Raw genomic sequence first — 19,017 nt, 5'->3', positions numbered from 1 at the left:
CTTATCCAACAGTGTAACTCTCATAAAGACTGCCAGTTTTCCTTCCTAAAGTAATCTTGCACCGAAATCAAGCAAAGCTACACCTCATTCCACGTTTCATCTTCGTGCACGGCTGTCATCAAATTGCAGCTGTGTGGGGTTGGGGCTTTTTAAAAAAAAAAAACTTAACACACCACGGAAACTTTGTCTTCAGGAGATGAAATTGTAGGTCAGCCAACATTATGCAACAGGGTGTGTCGACTGAAATCAGAAGTTCTTCCAAGATTCGTTGCCAAGCTTGTACACATCATCCAGCTCACCTTTGTTAAAGTTAACTAAAGATGGGATGGCTAATGTATTATTTAAAAGGTTGAGCAGAAACTGGTCCTTCAGCTCACCAAATCCTTGCTTCTTCGCACACGCCAGCAACCCAACTAATAGGCTTACTACTTATACACTGGAACAAGAAACTTTTCTTCTACAAAGCCCCACTTGTTGTGCGTCTTGGAGATGCATTGTTACTGCTGCCACGCCAGTTACGACGCAAGACTCCCACCCGCACAGCTCAGCAAACTTAGCATGTTTACAGCAGACCTCCGGAGAACCCAGACATACTTGTGTGGCTTGTAAACATGCCGGCGAGCCAAACCACGCCGGCAGAAACACTCTCCTACACAGACCGGCAAGGGATTTTAGTGAAAGAGGCCATAGCCGCTACATCAGCTAAATGGGATTTTGGAAACGTTTCTTATCCAGAGTAATCTGCGAACCTCCTAAACGGAGTTACAACCTTCTCAATCCATTGACGGAGCTTCGAAAAGAATAACTGCGCCGAGGGCTGAGTGGTCCACCCAGCTCCTATTAAGACATGTTCCAACTCAAAAACATCACAGAGCAGAGAAGCCATTCTTTTTCTCTCAGGGATATTTATTCCTCCACAAATTAAATATTGGCAGACACAGAAAATGCACCCCCCTCTGAACATTCACAAGGGTGGACAGAGTGGGATGAAAAGCTCAGCTCCATGTTCAGGATTTCCCTCCAAACAGGGGGTCTTCCTTCCATCCCAGACAGGTTAATGACCTCATTTCGGCCATGTGGCAAAACAGCCCCATCCAATGTCAAAAAGCCACACGCGCAGGTGGGCACAGCTGGTATTCTTCTCCCCTTGGATATGCTGTAGCTACTCATGAAGAAAAAAAGCAGCAAGATCAGTATAAGTTTGCCAGCCCTCCTGCCCCCAGCAACTGGTGGAGGGACTTACTAGGCTGTGGCAGAGGAAGAGCCCTCGCCAGCAACACCATCATGTCACCCCCATGCACCTGGAAGTGATGTCAGCACATTGCTGAGGGACGCTGGGCAAAACTCTTATGGTTTAACCATAGTTTTGCCCAAATAGCAGAGGTCCCTGGTTTCCTCTGGCAACGTGCGGAGATCATTTCTGCACACATGGGAGTGACATCAGTAGAATGCCTCTACTGGCATTTTCCCCATTTCCTGCCAGTTCCCCCCCCCACCAGCTAGCTGAAAGTCAGCGGGAAGTACCCACTGGCAGTGGGGGAATGATAAGCCCGTATCCGCAAGTCAACAACACTCTGCCAACACAAGCTGTTGCCCGCTGTGCCTCTTGGCCCCCTGTTGTAATGATGGACACAAATTGTTTGCAGAATCTGTCAGTAATGAGAAAAGGGCAAGGAGAAATTATTTTAATTTAAGGGGAAGCCAAAGCATAGTTTAAAACCGATAAACCAGTATGTATGTTACTCGAGGGTCAGTCGGATCCTGAGTGCAGCATACAACTGACCTCACTTGTGTCTATCTAGTTTGTGTTTGACACACACAGAGTCCGGGCTGTCACCGAGGCCCAAGGCAGAACATGGACGTATTTAGTAAATGCAGAGTAACAGATTCCCTGAAACTTCTTGGTAGTGCCAGGGGTGCCCGTGCTTCAGGAAAGAGTGGCACTGAAGGGTACATACCCCCTTCCAGAGCCAGACTGGTCAGCATGCAGGCCAGATGTGGATAAATAAGTCCCGCCCCCCCCGCCCCGCCCCTCATGAGCATAAGAACACTTTTGCAGATTTTTCATACAAACTCACACCGTGTGAGGTAGGTAAATACTTTCCCGTTTTGCACAAACAGAAGAGACTCCGTGATTTTGGCAAAGGCTGCAATGCCAAACGGACTTCAGAGTTAATGTGGAAGTTAGCTCTACTGCAAAACGCTCCTCCCGTTCCAGAGAGGCAGCTTTTCCCAGGGCCTGGATATCTTGGCACCCTCACACAACTCTCCCCATAAATTCTTCTCGCATTGCTCCTGAGCTTTGACCATCAATTTTTGCGCTGTCTCTTTACCAGTTGGGCTTTCAGACAAAATAAAGGAATTGTTTGCAATACCCAGCTCCGCCTCCCCCCTCCTGCCCAAGACTCAAGGGCTTCAAATAACCTCAGCCATTACAGGATATTTTTTTTCTTTTTTTTACACAATTCCATAGTGGTTCATACCCCAACAGTTAAGGTTGACTTGGGGCCTGTACATATTTGCCTCTGTTACCCTCTATGTCAGCTGCAAGATCCCACCCACCCACCCCAGCAACTCCTGATATTTTATTATACATCACCGCATATATATATATATATATATGTATGTATATTTATACACAGACATCCCCTGCCCCGCAAAGATCTTGAACATATACAGGTCTCTGGCTCCTCCCACCAGTGGTTCCTGCATGATGTGACATGCCAGGGGACAGGTGCGAAGTACAATAATAAACGACAATGGGATTGTCAGCCACTCCGATTCGCAGATCCCACACGCACACGCCATGCACTGGGTCTTGCTCCTGCTCTGCTCCCTCCAACTGAGGCCCGAGGCCAGGGCCGTCTCTTCTTCCCGGACGGGCAGCAGGAGCAGCCCTTGCAGATGGAGGCCAACATGTCAGTTTTCCTCACCCTCTGATGATTCCTCTTCGGCCTCCTGCAGCCACTGGATAAACTTCTGAAGCTGAGGGAAAAATCAAGACGTAACAGGAGAGGAGGAAATCAGCAAAGGTGGTCAACTCAGACTGTCTACGGTTCAAAGGATTCAGACAACTTTGTGATAAAGAACTGAGAACGTGAGGAAATGGAGATTACATATCGGGGTAAAAGGCAGAGCCATATTCAGCTCTTGTTTCCTGCCAGCTGTGATTCTGCAGAAGGGGCTTGACGTTTGCAAATGTTCCCCTTCCACTGCAGCCCACCCACCCTTTCCCCTCAACACATACACTTTACCCAGCACTGCCCCTAGAGTTTCTCTGAATCCCACAGGGAGCATTTCAGAGATCACAGGAGACCAAGGGAGAGATGGAACATTCTGTGACACTTCCTGCTTTGTTGGACACAACACATGGTGTTTGAGGCACTGCGGAATTCAGTCTATTTTTAATTTTTAAAATTTATATCCCAAAGCAGCTTACATGGCTCTCTTCTCCTCCGTTTTATCCTCAAAACAACCCAACGAGTGTGTGTGTGACTGGGCCAAGGTCACCTGAGCACATAACATGCGAACAAAGCCCAAGAGATACGAACAGCGAACACTTTTCAGAACCCAAAAGAGGAGCCGATTTGATAAAAGGACTCTGATGAAGGAAGCCAACGCTGGAGTGATAATCCGGATAGTTTGGATCAGCAGTCCACTGAACAGTGGATTCATGAGCTGCTGTAGCATAGTGGTTAAGTGGTTGGGTAGCAAATCAGGCCTCTGCTGGTTCGACTCCCACTCCTGCCATGAGCTCAGCAGGTGGCCTTGGGTAAGCCACTCCGCTCAGTCCCAGCTCCCCAGCTGCATTACGAGGATAATAATGACACTGACTTAGTTCACTGCTCTGAGAGGGGCATTAATCTGCCTAGAAGAGTGATTTCAGAATCACAGAATCATAGGGGTGGAAGGGATCTCTAAGGTCATCTAGTCCAACCCCCTGCACAATGCAGGAAATTCACAACTACCTCCCCGCCCCAACTGCCCCAGTGACCCTTGCTCCATGCCCAGAAGATGGTAAAACACCTCCAGGATAACTAGCATAATTATTATTTTATTATAATATCTGGGTCTCAAGTACATGCAGACAAGATGATGACCTGAGCGAGGCATAGGACACGTGTGGTCAAGGACCAACCGAATGCCACACACCAGGCAAAGCACCTGCAGCCATTTCCTCAAGGTCTTGAAGTATCCCCTTGATGTCAGTAAACTTTGCCAAAATTCGGAGAATCTCAGCTGTCCTGGATTTAATGCTCACGACTGTCTCTTTGGCCTTGAGACTAGACCACTCAAGTGTACTCTGGAAGAGGCAGCCCTTGAAGGCTATTCCAAAGGGACGGCTTAGGCTGAACGTCCTCTCAGTGGGCCCTGGCAGGCAACTTAATGCAGCCTCTCACAGCAATGCTGCATAAGGCATATGCAAGCAAGTAAGAGGGACAGGAAATGCTGGTTGCCAAAAAAGCTGCTCCAAAAAGGGCTCTCTGAAAAAGATGGGGCAAGCCTGTGCCCCCAAATCAGCATGCTTCTCCAAATGGGAATCTATTCTGTCTTCAAGATTAAAACTTTGAATGTGACTGAAATGAGGTCGGGGTGCTTTAAAACCAATGCTCACAACAGACAACAGACAAGGCTGCAGCCCTGGCCTGTGCCCACCAGTCCCACCAACATATCCGCATGCAAGCCCCAGCTAGTTCTTCAAGGAGCGCTCAGCTGCTCACAGTCAACAGCCCTGTCCCCACACTCACTGCAAGGCTGGCCACAGCTACACCGAAGGCAAACTGCCCAGCTTGGACCAGCCATCGGAATCCCCACGACAGCCAGGCCACAAGAGGAGCCAGGACAGGAGAATTACACCAGGGGCCCACACACAGCCAATCGAGTGCCCGGAGTGCTGGGGAAGCAGCAGTGGGGAAGACACTGGGAGAGACATGGGTGGGCTGTGCCCAACCGCCGGCAGGCCCACTGCACGGTCCCAGCTCGGGATGCCCAGCCGCAGGGGCATTAACTAACAAGAGGCTTGAGGGGGGAGAGAGGTGCGGCAGCTGTGCCAACCTCCTTAGGTCTAGATGGATGAGAGGTGTGGTCCTTTGGAGGAAGCCCCGAAGGAGAGGAAACAGGGCAGGGGGGCACGGAGGTGCCACTGGATCAGTCATGACTAGGGGCCAGCTTTGGTCTCCCCTTCTGACCGCCATAGCCTCCTTTTGCAGCCGCCCTGGAGTTACATGGTGGTGCCAGTGGTTTATGGCGATCTTGCATCAGCCTGATTTGTCTGGTGGCACCCGAATTTTATGCTATTTGGATTAATGTGTTAATAATGTTTTTATTGCATTTTAACAGTATATTTTGTTGGAAGCTGCCCTGAGCCCACTTGTGGGAAGGGTGGGGTATAAGTTGAATAAAATAAATAAATAAGTTTTGTCATTCCCCAAGAAGTCAGAGGGAATTAAAGGCGTCCAGGACCACCCTGTCTCCAGAAAGCCCTTTTTAAAGCCAGCACTAAGAGAGCCGAGGAGGAAGGGCCAGACTGCTCCTACACTGCTTAGGGAGAAGTAGATGAATGAGGAGAGAGAGGGTCCAGGGAGATTGAGAACCCTTTCCTCTCCGTTGACCGCCACAAGGCCCAAAGGGACGCTGAAGGCACTCTAGCCCTGGGCTCCAACCCACCAAAGGAGAAGAGTGACATCAGCCTTCTTAAAGGCACAGCAGCTCATGGACACACTTGAAGCTGCCCTATACTGCATCAGTCCATCAAGTTCAGTCTCGTCCAATCGCATCGGCGGCAGCTCAGCAGGATCTCCAGCAGACGTCTTTCACGTCACCTGCTGTGTGTTCCTTTTAGCTGCGGGACTGAACCCGGGTCCTTCTGCATGCAAAGCAGAGGCTCTTCCACTGAGCCACAGCCTCTTTCCGAGCTCAGAAAGACTTGTTCTCACCCAGAGGCTTACCCGCTGATTTTTACGGAGCTGTCTGCCTTTATCAGTTGTGTCTCGTTGAGAAAACCAGGTGAGAATCATCTCTTCCGCCAAGATCTCCAGCTGGTAGAAAGTCATCAGCACCTGCAACAGAGTAGAAGTGAGCCAGACTCTGTGGCCGTTACTCTCTATGGTCTCACTCATGGCCAGAAGGATGTTACAATCAGGTTTGTGAGTCTTGGGGATTTGGCAGGAAGGTTCTGGGGTGAAGAGTGAAGACAGAGCAAGAAGGCTGGAGGTAAAGAGCTGTGTGGGGTAAAGAAGATACAGTTTTTCTGAGCTTTCAAAGGTTCTTCCAGCACACTTAATCCCACCCCCCCCCCTTGTGAAGAAACGACAGAGCAACCAATAGCGGAAAGTGGCCACCGCCCTTGATCTGGTGGAAGGAAATGGTTCAACCTGCCACTGAGACAGTCAAGGTCCCTGAAGGGATTCTTGGCCTCCTTCCCAAATGTAAGCGAATTCCACTTGCCAAACCCAGAAACAATCGCCGTAGTTTCTGATTTCAGTTAACATATCCCCTCACACTCAAGTTTCTAGCCAACATGATGGAGGGGGGAGGGACCTGAAAGCGTGTCAAGTCATTGCTCAAAGAACGTGAAAGATTTAGGTGAACTTCAATGATATGAATATTCCAGATCTGCGTTTTCTTTCAAAAGCTGATTTTCTGTTTTGTGATGTGATCTCAGCACTGGGTTTTCCCCGGCTACTGAAGTGGCAGTACTGAAGTTGGAGGGTGGGGCTGGGAGGTCTATAATGTCAGTAGCTGCCGACAAAATTCACCAGGGCCTTGCGAGCATAGCAGGGTTCTTTCAATGACTCGAGAGAAGTTCCTCCCTATGCTCGTGTCGACAGGCTTGCGAACACTTTCCTCCCTGGTATGAAGCAAAACTTGAGCAGAGGCACAGCTGTAATTCAACCCGACATCTAAGGCTGGGGTGGAAACATGCATCGCTCCAATTGTGGGGAAAGCTTACTTTGGCCATAGACATGCAAAGGTCTTCATGCTCTAGGAAGAAGTCCTCAATGGCGTGGAGGGCATCCAAATGATCAGATGCCCGCTTGATGTAGTTCTTGAAGACCGGAGCCCAGTTTTTCAGTAACTGTTGAGGGGGGAGAGAAGAACCAAGAAGGTGGAAACATATTGAAATAGATCAGATTACATGTCAGAGACGCTGGCAATAGCTTCTGACCTCGATACCGTTAGATTACTGGAACACATTTCAAAGATTAAAATGTTTAATGCATTTACGATGCAAAAAAACCCCTGGCTCTTTCCTGAGAAAGTAATATTAGAAGCCAAGAGCTTGGAATTTGTCTTGGCAGAGTAACACCGGGATTCTTTACTGGCATCTATAAGCAACATCCACGTTCAATAATAGACTCTTAACTCATAGCACATTGGTCCTACTGGACCCCCGTTTGGCTCCTCTCTAAAAGCTTGGCAGCTGATGGCAACGTAAGCTTTAACCACGGAGATCACTGACAGATATTGTGGTATCATGAAATTTGTGCACAGTTCTGGCTGGAAGTTAAAATTCATACAAACCTCAAGCTCCGCTCCTCTTTTGGACTATTCTCCACAAGAATGCGTATCAGGTTATACGCTGAAGACCAAGGTATTACCAAAAGAAAGGAAAAAGCTGTTTGCTCATGACCCAATACATTGTAAAAGCCTCGTAAGAATGCAACTTTTTAAAAAATGGCCCCCCCTTTTAAAATTGCCATGATGTTTCAGAAGGTGAATCTATTTATTACATAATCTTAAACAGGGCTTTTTTTCTGGAAAAAGAGGTGGTGGAACTCAGGACCGCACAATGACGTCACTTTGGGTCAGCTGGAACAAAGGGGAAGTTTTTAAAAGTTTAAATTGCCCTTGGTGAAAATGGTCACATGGCCGGTGGCCCCGCCCCCCTGATCTCCAGACAGAGGGGAGTTTAGATTGCCCTCCGTGCCACAGCAATCTAAACTCCCCTCTGTCTGGAGATCAGGGGGCGGGTCCACTGGCCATGTGACCATTTTAAAGCGGTGCCAGAACTCTGTTCCACTGCGTTCCTGCTGAAAAAAAGGCCTGATCTTAAACATGACTGGATGGTTTTCACGTATCCAGTGCATAAACATATGTTACTCCCCAGCAGGTTCACTTACATCTTTCTCCTGTCTTTCATTTTATCCTCACAGCAACCCTGGGAGGAAGGTTAGGCTGAGAGTATATGACCGGTCCAAGGTCACCCAGCGAGCTTCCATGGCAGAATGGCGATTCAAACTTGGGCCTCTCAGATCCAACTTTGGCACTAACCATTATACTACTCTGTTTCTGGCAGGTAGTCAAACACTCCACAGAGCCAAGTATCCTACAGGGTAGGGTTTAAATGATGCCCCAGAGAGGGAGGCTAAGATACAAGAGCAGGAGTGGAACGAAGGGGCCAGCGGCATTGGACAGAACTCCCAAGGGTGCCTGCATGGGTTACTGCAAGATAGGCTGCAGTCCCTGCCCAGGGAGTCACCTAGAAAGCTCCACCTAGATTGAAGACTCTGCATTGGCTATCAGAACCTACTGCTAGGAATGGGAAGTGGTTCTGGAAGGAGGAAGGCCTTACATTTCTGACTGATCTGAAGTATTGTGTCATCGTCGCCCCCCCCCCCCCCCACCACACACACACTTCAAGACTTCAATTTAATTAACACTTTGGAAGCAGTAACGGAGAGTATCTAAATGGTGCAGATTCCGCAGGAGCTGTCAACAGGTTTTGCCCTCTGCTTCAAGGAAAGAGAAGTGACCCAGGGAAATGAACAAAAAGCTGTCTGCAAAACTGCAGACAACAATGACCCCCGCACACAACCGTGTGCACACGCTGGGGTTATAAACTGTCCACATAGCACGAGCTGCCTAGGGCAGTTGAGCAACAGTCTTCCTTGGGGACTTTCAAAAGAAGCTGAACAAACAAGCAGCCGGGAGCTTTCCTTCAAGGCCAGGGAAGGCCAAACAATGTCTCAGGAACCTGACGGGCTGTCAGAGCAAACAAACATTTACGAAACTCTCAAGAATTAGAAGGGGTCGACACTTGGACAGCCCGTGCGGTGGGGAAGCCAGAACTTCCGACTATGACTTGAGACACCCAGGTTCAAACCTCCACTTAATAATGAAGCTCATGGGGTGGCCTTAAGCTGGTTGCTTTCTTGCAGTCTAATCTGCCTCGCGGGGTTGTTGCGGATGGGTGCGGGAGGGAAAAATGGAAGACAGGAGAGCCACGCATGCCACCCAGTGTTCTGTGGAAGGAGGGCAGGAGAAACAGGCAAACTGATAGAAAGATAAAGCAACTAGCCCAGGGACTTCCAGTGAATGTCTGTGCTAAGCGTGGGTGCAGATTTGAAACCTTAGTGACTACAGCCCTGTACATTATTGGTTACCCACTGCTCTTGCTGGCAAGGGGAGAAAGCAAAGTCAGCAGAAAGTCCACTATATGTTCAACGGACCTTTAAAATACAGGCAGTAAAACCAAACATAGCAATTATTAAAATGAAACTGGCAGGGTCGTTTCACCATCCAAGACCTTATCACAGTGGTTGCGTTAAAAAAATATTGCCAGTTTTCGGTAATGTATACGTTATTCCCAGCAAGAAGAGTGCCGATTGGCCTGGTTACCATAGCCAAAAGTGGCGCAACGACATCCTCTCTATTAATTGCAAGACAGCGGCGTGCAAGATTGTCTCTGTCACCCCTGTGCCACAAGCACATAATCTTTTAAAGCTTGCACATTTCTTAAGTGCTGGGAAATTGAGGTCCAGGGTTAAAGGTCTACATTCCAAGGGATGTGTGTTCTGGTAATCTATATTGCAAAAGCTTCCCTAGCTTTCTCTAGATTATATCACAGAAAAGCCCGGGGAGAAAATCCTGAGAAAGCAAAGCTTTTAGTGAAATCTTAAGCAAGTTACTCCAGTCTAAGCCCACAGGTTTAGGACTTCACTGTTCATCTCGGCCTAAACTACCACACAGCGCTGCTGTATTTAATGGATGGACACACACACACACACACACACACACACAAAATATATGCCTGAAACAAGGGCAGAACCAACAATTTAGAATCACACGCTGTATTTGAAAGGAGGTGAAGGATAGTTTTAGATGGGTAGTTGTGTTGGGTCTGCAGTAGAACAGCAGGATTAGAGTCCAGTGGCACCTTGAAGACCAACAAGATTTCAAGGGTATGAACTTTTGAGAGTCAGAGCTCCCTTCTTCAAGCACAAGTAGGAACGGAGATCCTTGATCTTACAGTAAAGGAGGTGGTGACTCCGAAACAATGCAAAGCAGCAGATGCAAGGACTGAGGACTCTGCTAGAGAACAACCAGACTGGCTTCCGCGGTGTGTGTGTGTGTGCGTGCAAGTGTGTGCTGCGCATCGGCCCTTCCCAGCTCCCAGAGAGAGCGAGAGAGCGAGAGAGCGAGAGAGAGAGAGAGAGAGAGAGAGAGAGAGAGAGAAAATAAAGTTGCCGGTGTTTGTGTGTATGTCTCTATCTCTATGGCATGTAATAGCCCTGGTCTGTAGCTGGGTGAGGGGAGGTACATACAGGGAATGGGCTCCCTGTCTGGTGGAGCCTCTGGAAGAGGAGAGAGGGGGGCCCTGTGAAGATTTGGGTCAGGGCTCGCTGATTGCTGTAGTGGAGGCTAGACTGGTCATGTGTGGTGATCAGCCGCTACCTGCTTGTGAAGCTCCAAATCTGTGAAGGGAGGTTTGGGGTGGGTGGGCAAGGGATACGAAAGGCTTGTGAGGGGGTCAGCGTCATAACAGTATACAAAGCAGTGCAGGAACATTCAAACTAAAACAGAAATGCAGGTCAGCGGATGAGGCTACACAAAAGTCAGAGTTGCTTGGAAAGGTCCAGTTTTTCTTTACACTGGATAACATGACTTCCCCTCCTCTCTCTCGCACTTCAGTGCCTTTTAAGCACACTGGAATGGATCTGAGAGATCCAAGCACCTGTTTGTTCCCCTTGTTAAGTCTAGAGAAGGCCAGATACACTTGCCAGGGAAAAGGGGATCTCTGCTCCCTGGCAAGCACCTTTTACACTGCTTTCACACTTCCTTAAACCCAACAAAGGAACCCGTGCCTTCAGCATCAATCTGGAAGCAGATCTTCAGAGGCACGCGGCTCAGGCCAGTAACTCTGGAACAGCAAATACTGCGTGTTTTAAGCCAGTAACTCTGGAACAGCAAATGCTGCGTGTTTCCAAAGAAAGAAAACAAACACCAGAGGAAACGAAAAGTAGACACTGAGTGAAGCAGAGGAGGAGGGCCTACTCACAGGGACTACCAAGATGCAATAGTGCTGGGGATCTTTTTCGGAGTTTATCTGTTGCAGGGGAAACTCCAGGACCACCTTGCTGAGTACCTCCATCACCTCCTTCAGGCCAATGTTATACGCATACCTGGGGGGAAAAAGAAAAAGGACAAAAAAGAAAAGGAACATCAAGCATGTTCTCCCTTCTAGTGCCCTACAGGTAATTCATCTCATTAACCTGCCTACCACATGTGTAGCTTTACTGAAGTGCGAAGAACTTCTCAACAGGATAGTACGGTTCATACTTCATTATTGTATACTTAAACGTTCTTTGGTAGAGAAGCACATGCCACAAATGGCCCCAAAGACTCGTGTGCATGCAGAAGTACACGTCCGCTACAACTGTGCTAGGACAGGTGAGGATTCACAGCTCTTCTTGTGATCAGGGGGAGATTATTTATACAGGACCAGTGAATCCACTTCACGGTCCTCAATAAATGAAAATCTAATTAGTGACCCAGGGAACTTACTGCCACAGAGTGCTGTGACAGCAGCCAACTTGAAAGGTTTTAAAAGGGGAGTGGACAAATATATGGAAGATGGGGCTATAAATGGCCACTAGTCATTTATATGAATGGTTATCTCATTATCACAGGTCCATGCATCTGACGAAGAGAACGTGGTTCTCGAAAGCTTATGCTACAATAAAATTGGTTAGTCTTAAAGGTGCTACTGGACTCTTTTTGATTTTGCTACTACAGACTAACACGGCTAACTCCTCTGGATCTAGTCAAGATGGATATCTACTTCCTCCAGTACCAGAGGCAGTATGCTTCTTTAACAGCAGATGCTGGGGAACACTGACAGGAAGATGCTGTTATGGGCTTCCTAGAGACAGCTGGTCGGCCACTGTGTGAAAAGGACACTGGTCCTGATGGGCCTTTGGACCGATCCAACATGGCTTTTCTTACAGAAAGACAGAGAAAGAGGAGGGAGTGGCAATTTATTTGCAAGACTGACATAAACAGCAAGTGTACCAAGCAGTTTGCCTAGTAAAACTGAACCACCATTCGAATACCTTCATTCTAAAGCTCTCCCTCTAAACCTTCCCTCTCCCTCTAAACTTTTTGTGTTCTTACTCTGAAGTCATGGCCTAGGAGAAGTATTATCGAAGGGATCACCCTCTCCCAATATGCCCCACTTTGGCAGCTGCACTCATAGGAGCAAAGTCTCTTGAAGGTGTCATCTTGCAAACGAGTAAGACAAGCAGCTGCCCGTAACCGGGCATTATCTGGGGCGGTTCCCATTTTGCGGAAAGTCCTGCCTGAGAAAGTCAGGAAGACTTCTGCTCTTCTGTCATCCTGTAGGATGTGTGTAAGGCGGAATTGTTCAGAAGGTTGCTTTTGCAAAGGGGCAAGGATGGTGGTTGATGGCACAGTATACGGTACACATTATCTTACCGCATCGTGCCCTAGTTCTCCGTAACCCGGTTGTGGAACTTCTTTATATCTGCTCCGACTATGATTGCTGTATGTTGCACATGAATGTTTCTAGGCTCCCTTTTCTGCAGTGGATTTCAGACTCCAGGGTAGGCAGCCGTGCAGGACACCTGGAGGTACGGGGCTCAAGATGTCAGGAAAGGATCCCAGCAGCAATCAAAGCCAGAGACACTTTCCTCCCAGGAGCAGAAAATGAGCACTGCGGCCACCAAAACACCTATGCTAACCACACACGCTGCAGAGAGAGTGGCCCCATATGGAGTTTCCCCCCACGCATCTTTTAGAGGGAGTCCAAGATGCCCTATTCTAGTCCTCACCCCAGTCTACAGAGCCAGTTTGGTGTAGTGGTCAAGAGCACGGGACTCTAATCTGGAGAGCCGGGTTTGATTCCCCACTCCTCCACTTGAAGCCAGCTGGGAGACCTTGGGCTAGTCACAGCTCTCTCAGAGCTCTCTCAGCCCCACCCACCTCACAGGGTGATTGCTGTGGGGTAATAATAACACTTTGTAAACCGCTCTGAGTGGGCATTAAGTTGTCCTGAAGGGCGGTATATAAATCGAATGTTATTATTATTATCTTTACACCCATCCTAACAGGCAGCATACACAGCTGTTGTAAGGAACCTGCATGCTTATCTATGAGGCTGGGAGTGGGGGGGGTTGGAAAGATGCAAACAGTCCGCCCCCCCATGGAGTTCAAAAAGACTGAGAAACGTTGCTTTACTTGAGAGAGTTGATCTCCAACACCAGGTTGTCACAGGAGATGTTTTCCTCTTCTCCCCTCTGCAAAGTACCCAGCACCTCATTCTGGAAGACTGCAACCAAAGCAACGGGATTGTTAGACCACAAGCAGGGAACGCCAGCATGTGCGGAGGAAAGCTGTCATTGGCATTTGGCATCAAGTCCCAAACTGGGAGGGGAGGGGGAAGCTCCTGGCCAAAATGCAGTATTTCCATGCACCGAGGTTTTTTTTTTCCTCCTAGAAGCAGTGCTGGGATATGCTCACATGCAGAGCTAACTGTGGTGGCAGTGGGAAGAGCCAACAAGTCATAGCCCTGTTGGGGTTTTTCAAGGCAAAGAGACTAACAGAGGTGGTTTGCCATTGCCTGCCTCTGCACAGCAACACAGGTTTTCTTTGGAGGTATCCCATTCAATTATTAACCAAGGCTAACCCTGACATACCCAAGGCTACCTACTAAGCTCCTGGCAGCAGTGGGATTCGAACCAGCAGAGTGCTGACTCACAACCCAACCACTTAACCACTATGCTACAGCAGCTCTCAAGATCTGATGAGATCAGGCTTGCCAGGGTAGAGCTAATTGTACATCTGGTAATGTCAGATACTCACCTTTGATGTCATCCAGCTGAGGGGAAGCTGCCCGACTATCCGGCTGCTCGGACCCCAGACTCACATCGCTTTCTGTCTCACTTTCTCCTTCTGCATTTAAAGTGGGGCCTAGTGAAACAGAGAGAGAAATGGGCTTCTGGAAGGGGCGTTCCCAAAACTTTAATTCTGGCAGGCTTCCCTCCCAAAGTTCTGACAAACAGCCACAGCCCGCCACTGAGAGTATGAGAAAGCAACTCTGTATTCCAAAACCAGGGAGGCACCTTTTGAAGAAGCTTCTTTATGGACTCCTTCCGGGCAATAAGCTTAACGGGATGCACACCACTGATCTGAGAAGAATCTACCCAGTCTCTTTGGTACGCAGGACCACGCTGCGGAGCCCATCAACCTGTGGTGCTGCAAAAGTTTGAACATTTTTGCCTACCTGTGACTCCCTAAAATTTCAGGCACCCTTGCTCTGCCATACTGAGGTGGCCTTAAACAGACGGGCAAATCAGTAATGGACACAGTGAAGGAAAATCCCTGCCATATCTGCATTCTTGCAAAATTGTCATTCATTACAAGAGGAACTGTGTGGGCAGCTTGCTCCATGTTAACATGCCCTCTTCCGATGGCTGTGGCATCCCATCAACAGGTGCTTGCTAAGCTCTCGGGCTCCTCACCCCACAGGCTCTGCCTTTGCTCCTCTTCATCCACGTCATTTTCGCTGTCTGCTTTCCAGAGGTAGCCTCTACCTTCGGAGCCCACTTCTGCCATGTTGTAATCTAGAAGGAGAAAGTGGCAACGTAGGTTCGATCTGACCTCATGGCATGTGGGTCCAAGCAACAGTCTGCAGATTAGAGGTAGCGCAATAAGAAGGGCACAGGTGCGCCACATGACCGTGACTTGCTCCTGAGCCTCAGTGGCATGAGAGGCGATGTGAATCATCTTCTGCGCTCCCACAGCTGCCAGCTGTTAAGGGACTTTTAGAAGCCCTCTTCTAGAATCTATGTGTGAGCACATTCAAGCAAGAAGACTCACACACACACACCAGGCAACTTTGCCTCGGTGGGCAGATTCTTTCTCCTAAACTGTAGAGACTGAACTACAGATCGGCTCAATCTTGCAGTGAGGCAAGAAAGTTCCTTCTAACTGTGAACATTTTTCATTGTTTTAATTTCGTAACTAAGAATTTAACCTTGAATGTGTTACTCCCCAGAGGAATTTCGAACCCATGACAAAAGTATGAATTCAGCATTGAGGTGCTTATATTACAGTGAGATCTGATTGTCCTGTCAATCAGGTTTGTTGGGTGCCACGTATCCTGGGAAATGTAATTCTGATGGGATGTTTGTAATAACCTTTTGATCTTTCATCCCGTAAACAATTAGCATTATGGGTATATAAGATTCTCTGATGTGACTGGTCTTTACACAGATGATCCTAAAGAGAGGTGTTATGGGTCTGCGCTTATTCTATAAACAAACCCATTTTTCTTCTGTAATCACGGTGTTTGGTGTCTTGAAATATATGTGGGTAAGTGGCAATAGGGGAACTTATACATTGGTGGCAGAGTACTATTAAAAATCCCATCACCAGCCAAGGCCAAGCCGACCCACTATGGAAAGCGGCACAAGGAGTCATTGAGCGTGGCTTCCTCGGGGTAACAAAATGCACTAAACCAGCCCAGGTTGCCACTACTGAACGAGCACTGTAGGTTTTTAAATCCACATTCTCATCTTCTCATCATGAGAGCCAGGCTTTTTTTAAAAAAGGGATCATCTCAGCTGGCTTTTAATACCCACAAGTGGAATGAATCTTTCCTGCCATGTTTCTCTGCGCTCTCTGAAAAAGCAACTCTGGAGGGCCAGGAGACCCTTAACAAGTGGGTGGGATTCAGCAGGGCAGAGGATGGGGGTGTGGAGAGACACCTTCTTGGCCCCTGGCTAGTCAAGACAGACCCATGGGTCACCCACCTTTTAACTTAGCTTTGCTCTCCTCTTTATTCACGCCAGAATCGTCGCTGAACTGGTCATCGTCCTCCTCTTCCTCATCTGTGGGATGTAAGGAGATTACGGTGCCTTCTGGGAGGATGAAGTCAGGGCCCACCACCACCTGGAAATCAAGCAAGGTTTCACCTGGATCTAACAAACAAAAAATTTCAAATTCTATTCCCAGAGGCACCTGTATGGCCCGCCAATGACTCAAATAAATTATTCCCACAGATAAGCCAAGCGTTCTAGGCAGCAAAGCAAGATGTCTGCCAGGTCATTTCTCTCTTGCTGTGTGGCAAAACAGACAACAGCTATTCACACAAGCATGCAGAGTTCTTCCGCGTTCAATCGCCATGTCACAATTATTGCAGTTATTCCCATTTTGCTGATGGTTCAGCATTTCTGGAGTTGTATCTACTCTGGGGCTGGTCTTTGACCACAATCGAGCAATCATTCATTCATTCATTCAGCTGATGGTCTACAGAGGCTGATTTCCTGACTAGCCGAAGGCCATTCAGGCCTACCCAGGGCAAACCGGGGTGCCTTGAGGAGAACGGGAGGTTTTTTGGTGCGTTGAACCATCAGAGTGAGTAAAAGACCAAAGCAGAGCAACGGGCTTTTCAAACTCACCTGGGAAGTGAGGACACAGCGAGGATTCAGCGTTACCCCTTTCTTCACCTCAGCCTCATCGCAGACGATTGACTGCTGGATTTTCACATGGTCTCCGACAGAGACACCGTTCCAGAGGAATGCCCCGTCCAGAACAACCTCGTCACCTGATAAACACCACCCAAAGCATGTAGAACAGAGCTGCCATCTCTTTCTTAACATCAAGACAATTTTATACTAGCTCTTTTCACCCCAGAAGGGGATGCGAGAGGGGGTCTACAGAGAACAGCCTACACGGGGACCATAAACGTGTTAATAAAACCTAATACATGCTCAGCAATTTTAAAATCCAAGACTATTTTATAAAAACCAGCGGCCTGAAAGGCATCAGTAGGCAGTCCGGCTAAAGGCACTCCGGCACAGGACTGCCTCGCACCCCCCACTCCTGCCCCTGGAAAACAGGGAGAGGGAACAACTCAGCCCTTTATAGGAGCCCATTCCAGAGCTCTGGAACAATTGTCGGGAAAGCCCTGGAGCAGCAGGCTGCTGCCGCCCCGTAGGAAGGGATTGACATAATAATTGGAAATGGTGTACAAGTTCATATAGGGACATCCAATGTCTCACACCTACATGAAACTGCTTGATGTGGCAGAAGCACAGTCAGCACCGGTGGGCATTCAATGCCAAAACCCAGAACCATGCGCCCTTTACCCCACCGTTTTCCTCAAAGGGAACCACTGTCCAACCCACAGCCTTTCCAAGTTGCTCTCTTTCAGAGGGAAGAGTAATATCAGGACAGACGTTACAAGCCAGCCAGCCATGAAGCTGGGGAGGATTTAGCATACACCCAACACTCCAGAAATCAAGGGAGCCACCATTTGCTTTATGCGAGGCTGGGAAAGAGCTCGGTTTAAACTCAGAACTCTGCTGCCGTTCCATACTGGCCGAGCCTGAGCCAACAGATCACTAATGTTCAAAAGCTCTAGTGTAGGACAGGTCTCCTCCATCCCTTTGAGACTTTCCTCAATCCTGGTATGCAGCTTTTACTGCAGTGTATTATTAGCTGCCTGCACCAAAACCTGAGACTGGAAAGCGTCATTCTGACCTTACTTTTCCCATCCTTCATTCTTAAAATGCATTTTGCCTCCCACCATTCCATAAGGTTGGTAAAAAATTGTGAACAGCCAATCACAACTCCTGTTATTTCAGCCACAGAATAGTGGCACAACTCCCTGGGCTAACCACCCTCATCATCATCATCTACAGAATTTACACCCCATTTATTTATACATATTTATATACACACTAGCAACAAAGCCCGTTGTGGGAAAATATACAACGGGCTCTAGAAAGGGGAGGGCGGGCAGGAAGGCATTCGCTCCTCCTCCATCACTGATTCCAGCTAGTGAAGGTGTGGGGTGGGCATTGCTACCTGCTCCATGCCTGATACATGCCAGGTAAAGGGGGGGGCATTGCCTCTTGTTCTGTGCCTGACTACGGCTGGGTGAAGGGGGGCAGGCATTGCCGCCTGCTCCGAGCCTGATCCCTGCTGGGTGAAGGGGTGTGGGCACCGCCACCTGTTCCCCACTGGGTGAAGGGAGGAACAGGCATTGCCTCCTGCTCTGTGCCTGATCCTGACAGGGGAAGGTAGGCGGTGGGCTTTACTACCCGTTCTGCTCCTGATCCCAGCTGGGTGAAGAGGGTGCGGGTACTCCAACCTGTTTTGCTCCTGATTCTGGCAGGTTGAAGGGGGGGGGGCAAGCATTGCTGCATGCTTGGCTCCTGACTCCGGCAGGGTGAAGATAGGCTGGGCATTGCCTCCTGCTCAGTGGCTTATTCCGGTAGGTTGAAGAGGGCAGGCATTGCCACCTGCTCCGCTCCTTATGCCATCTGGGTGAAGGGAAGAAGGGCATTGCCTCCTGCTCTGTGCCTGATCCCAGCCAGGTGAAGGTGCGAGGTGGGCATTGCCACCTGATCCACCACTAATACCAGCTGGGTTGAGGCAGGGGAGGGCTTTGCCACCTGCTCCACTCCTAATATCAGCTGGGTTAAGTCGGGTGGTGGGGGCACTGCCACCTGCCTCACTCCTAATACCAGCTGGGTGACGGCAGGAGGCAGGCACTGCCGCTTGCTCCCAGCCTGGGCTTCCCACCATGGCACATTTTCTAGAGGGACACGGTTCCTTGCCTAGGCTTCCCTCCATGGAAGCGCCCTCTGGTGGTGCAACAGGGTATAAAGTGAATTGTCTGAAATATGCTTACTCACTTATTTAGTAAGAAGATTTATTTGCAGAATTTATACCTCTGCCCTCATCAGGGCCACCAAAGCCAATAAC

At 48.8% G+C, this 19,017-nt stretch overlaps 1 protein-coding gene across 1 annotated transcript in view; it reads right to left on the bottom strand.

Annotated features, from left to right (window-relative positions):
• Window positions 1-600: 600 nt before the first annotated feature.
• Window positions 601-19,017, bottom strand: part of EIF2B5 (eukaryotic translation initiation factor 2B subunit epsilon) — a 34,772-nt gene continuing 16,355 nt past the window's right edge. Inside the window, exons 8-16 of the mRNA XM_054983846.1 lie at window positions 16,704-16,849; window positions 16,056-16,194; window positions 14,763-14,864; window positions 14,104-14,211; window positions 13,480-13,570; window positions 11,282-11,405; window positions 6,953-7,078; window positions 5,949-6,059; window positions 601-2,985 (exon numbers count right to left, since the gene is read on the bottom strand). Coding sequence (XP_054839821.1) covers window positions 2,920-2,985; window positions 5,949-6,059; window positions 6,953-7,078; window positions 11,282-11,405; window positions 13,480-13,570; window positions 14,104-14,211; window positions 14,763-14,864; window positions 16,056-16,194; window positions 16,704-16,849 — 1,013 coding nt within the window. The 3' untranslated portion in view covers window positions 601-2,919. The remainder of the gene's footprint in view (window positions 2,986-5,948; window positions 6,060-6,952; window positions 7,079-11,281; window positions 11,406-13,479; window positions 13,571-14,103; window positions 14,212-14,762; window positions 14,865-16,055; window positions 16,195-16,703; window positions 16,850-19,017) is intronic.

Source organism: Eublepharis macularius, chromosome 6, assembly GCF_028583425.1.
Source record: "Eublepharis macularius isolate TG4126 chromosome 6, MPM_Emac_v1.0, whole genome shotgun sequence".
NCBI classification, from domain to species: Eukaryota; Metazoa; Chordata; class Lepidosauria; order Squamata; family Eublepharidae; genus Eublepharis; species Eublepharis macularius.
The sequence above is the reverse complement of the archived record's forward strand: the minus strand, read 5'-3'. Positions and strand labels throughout refer to the sequence as shown.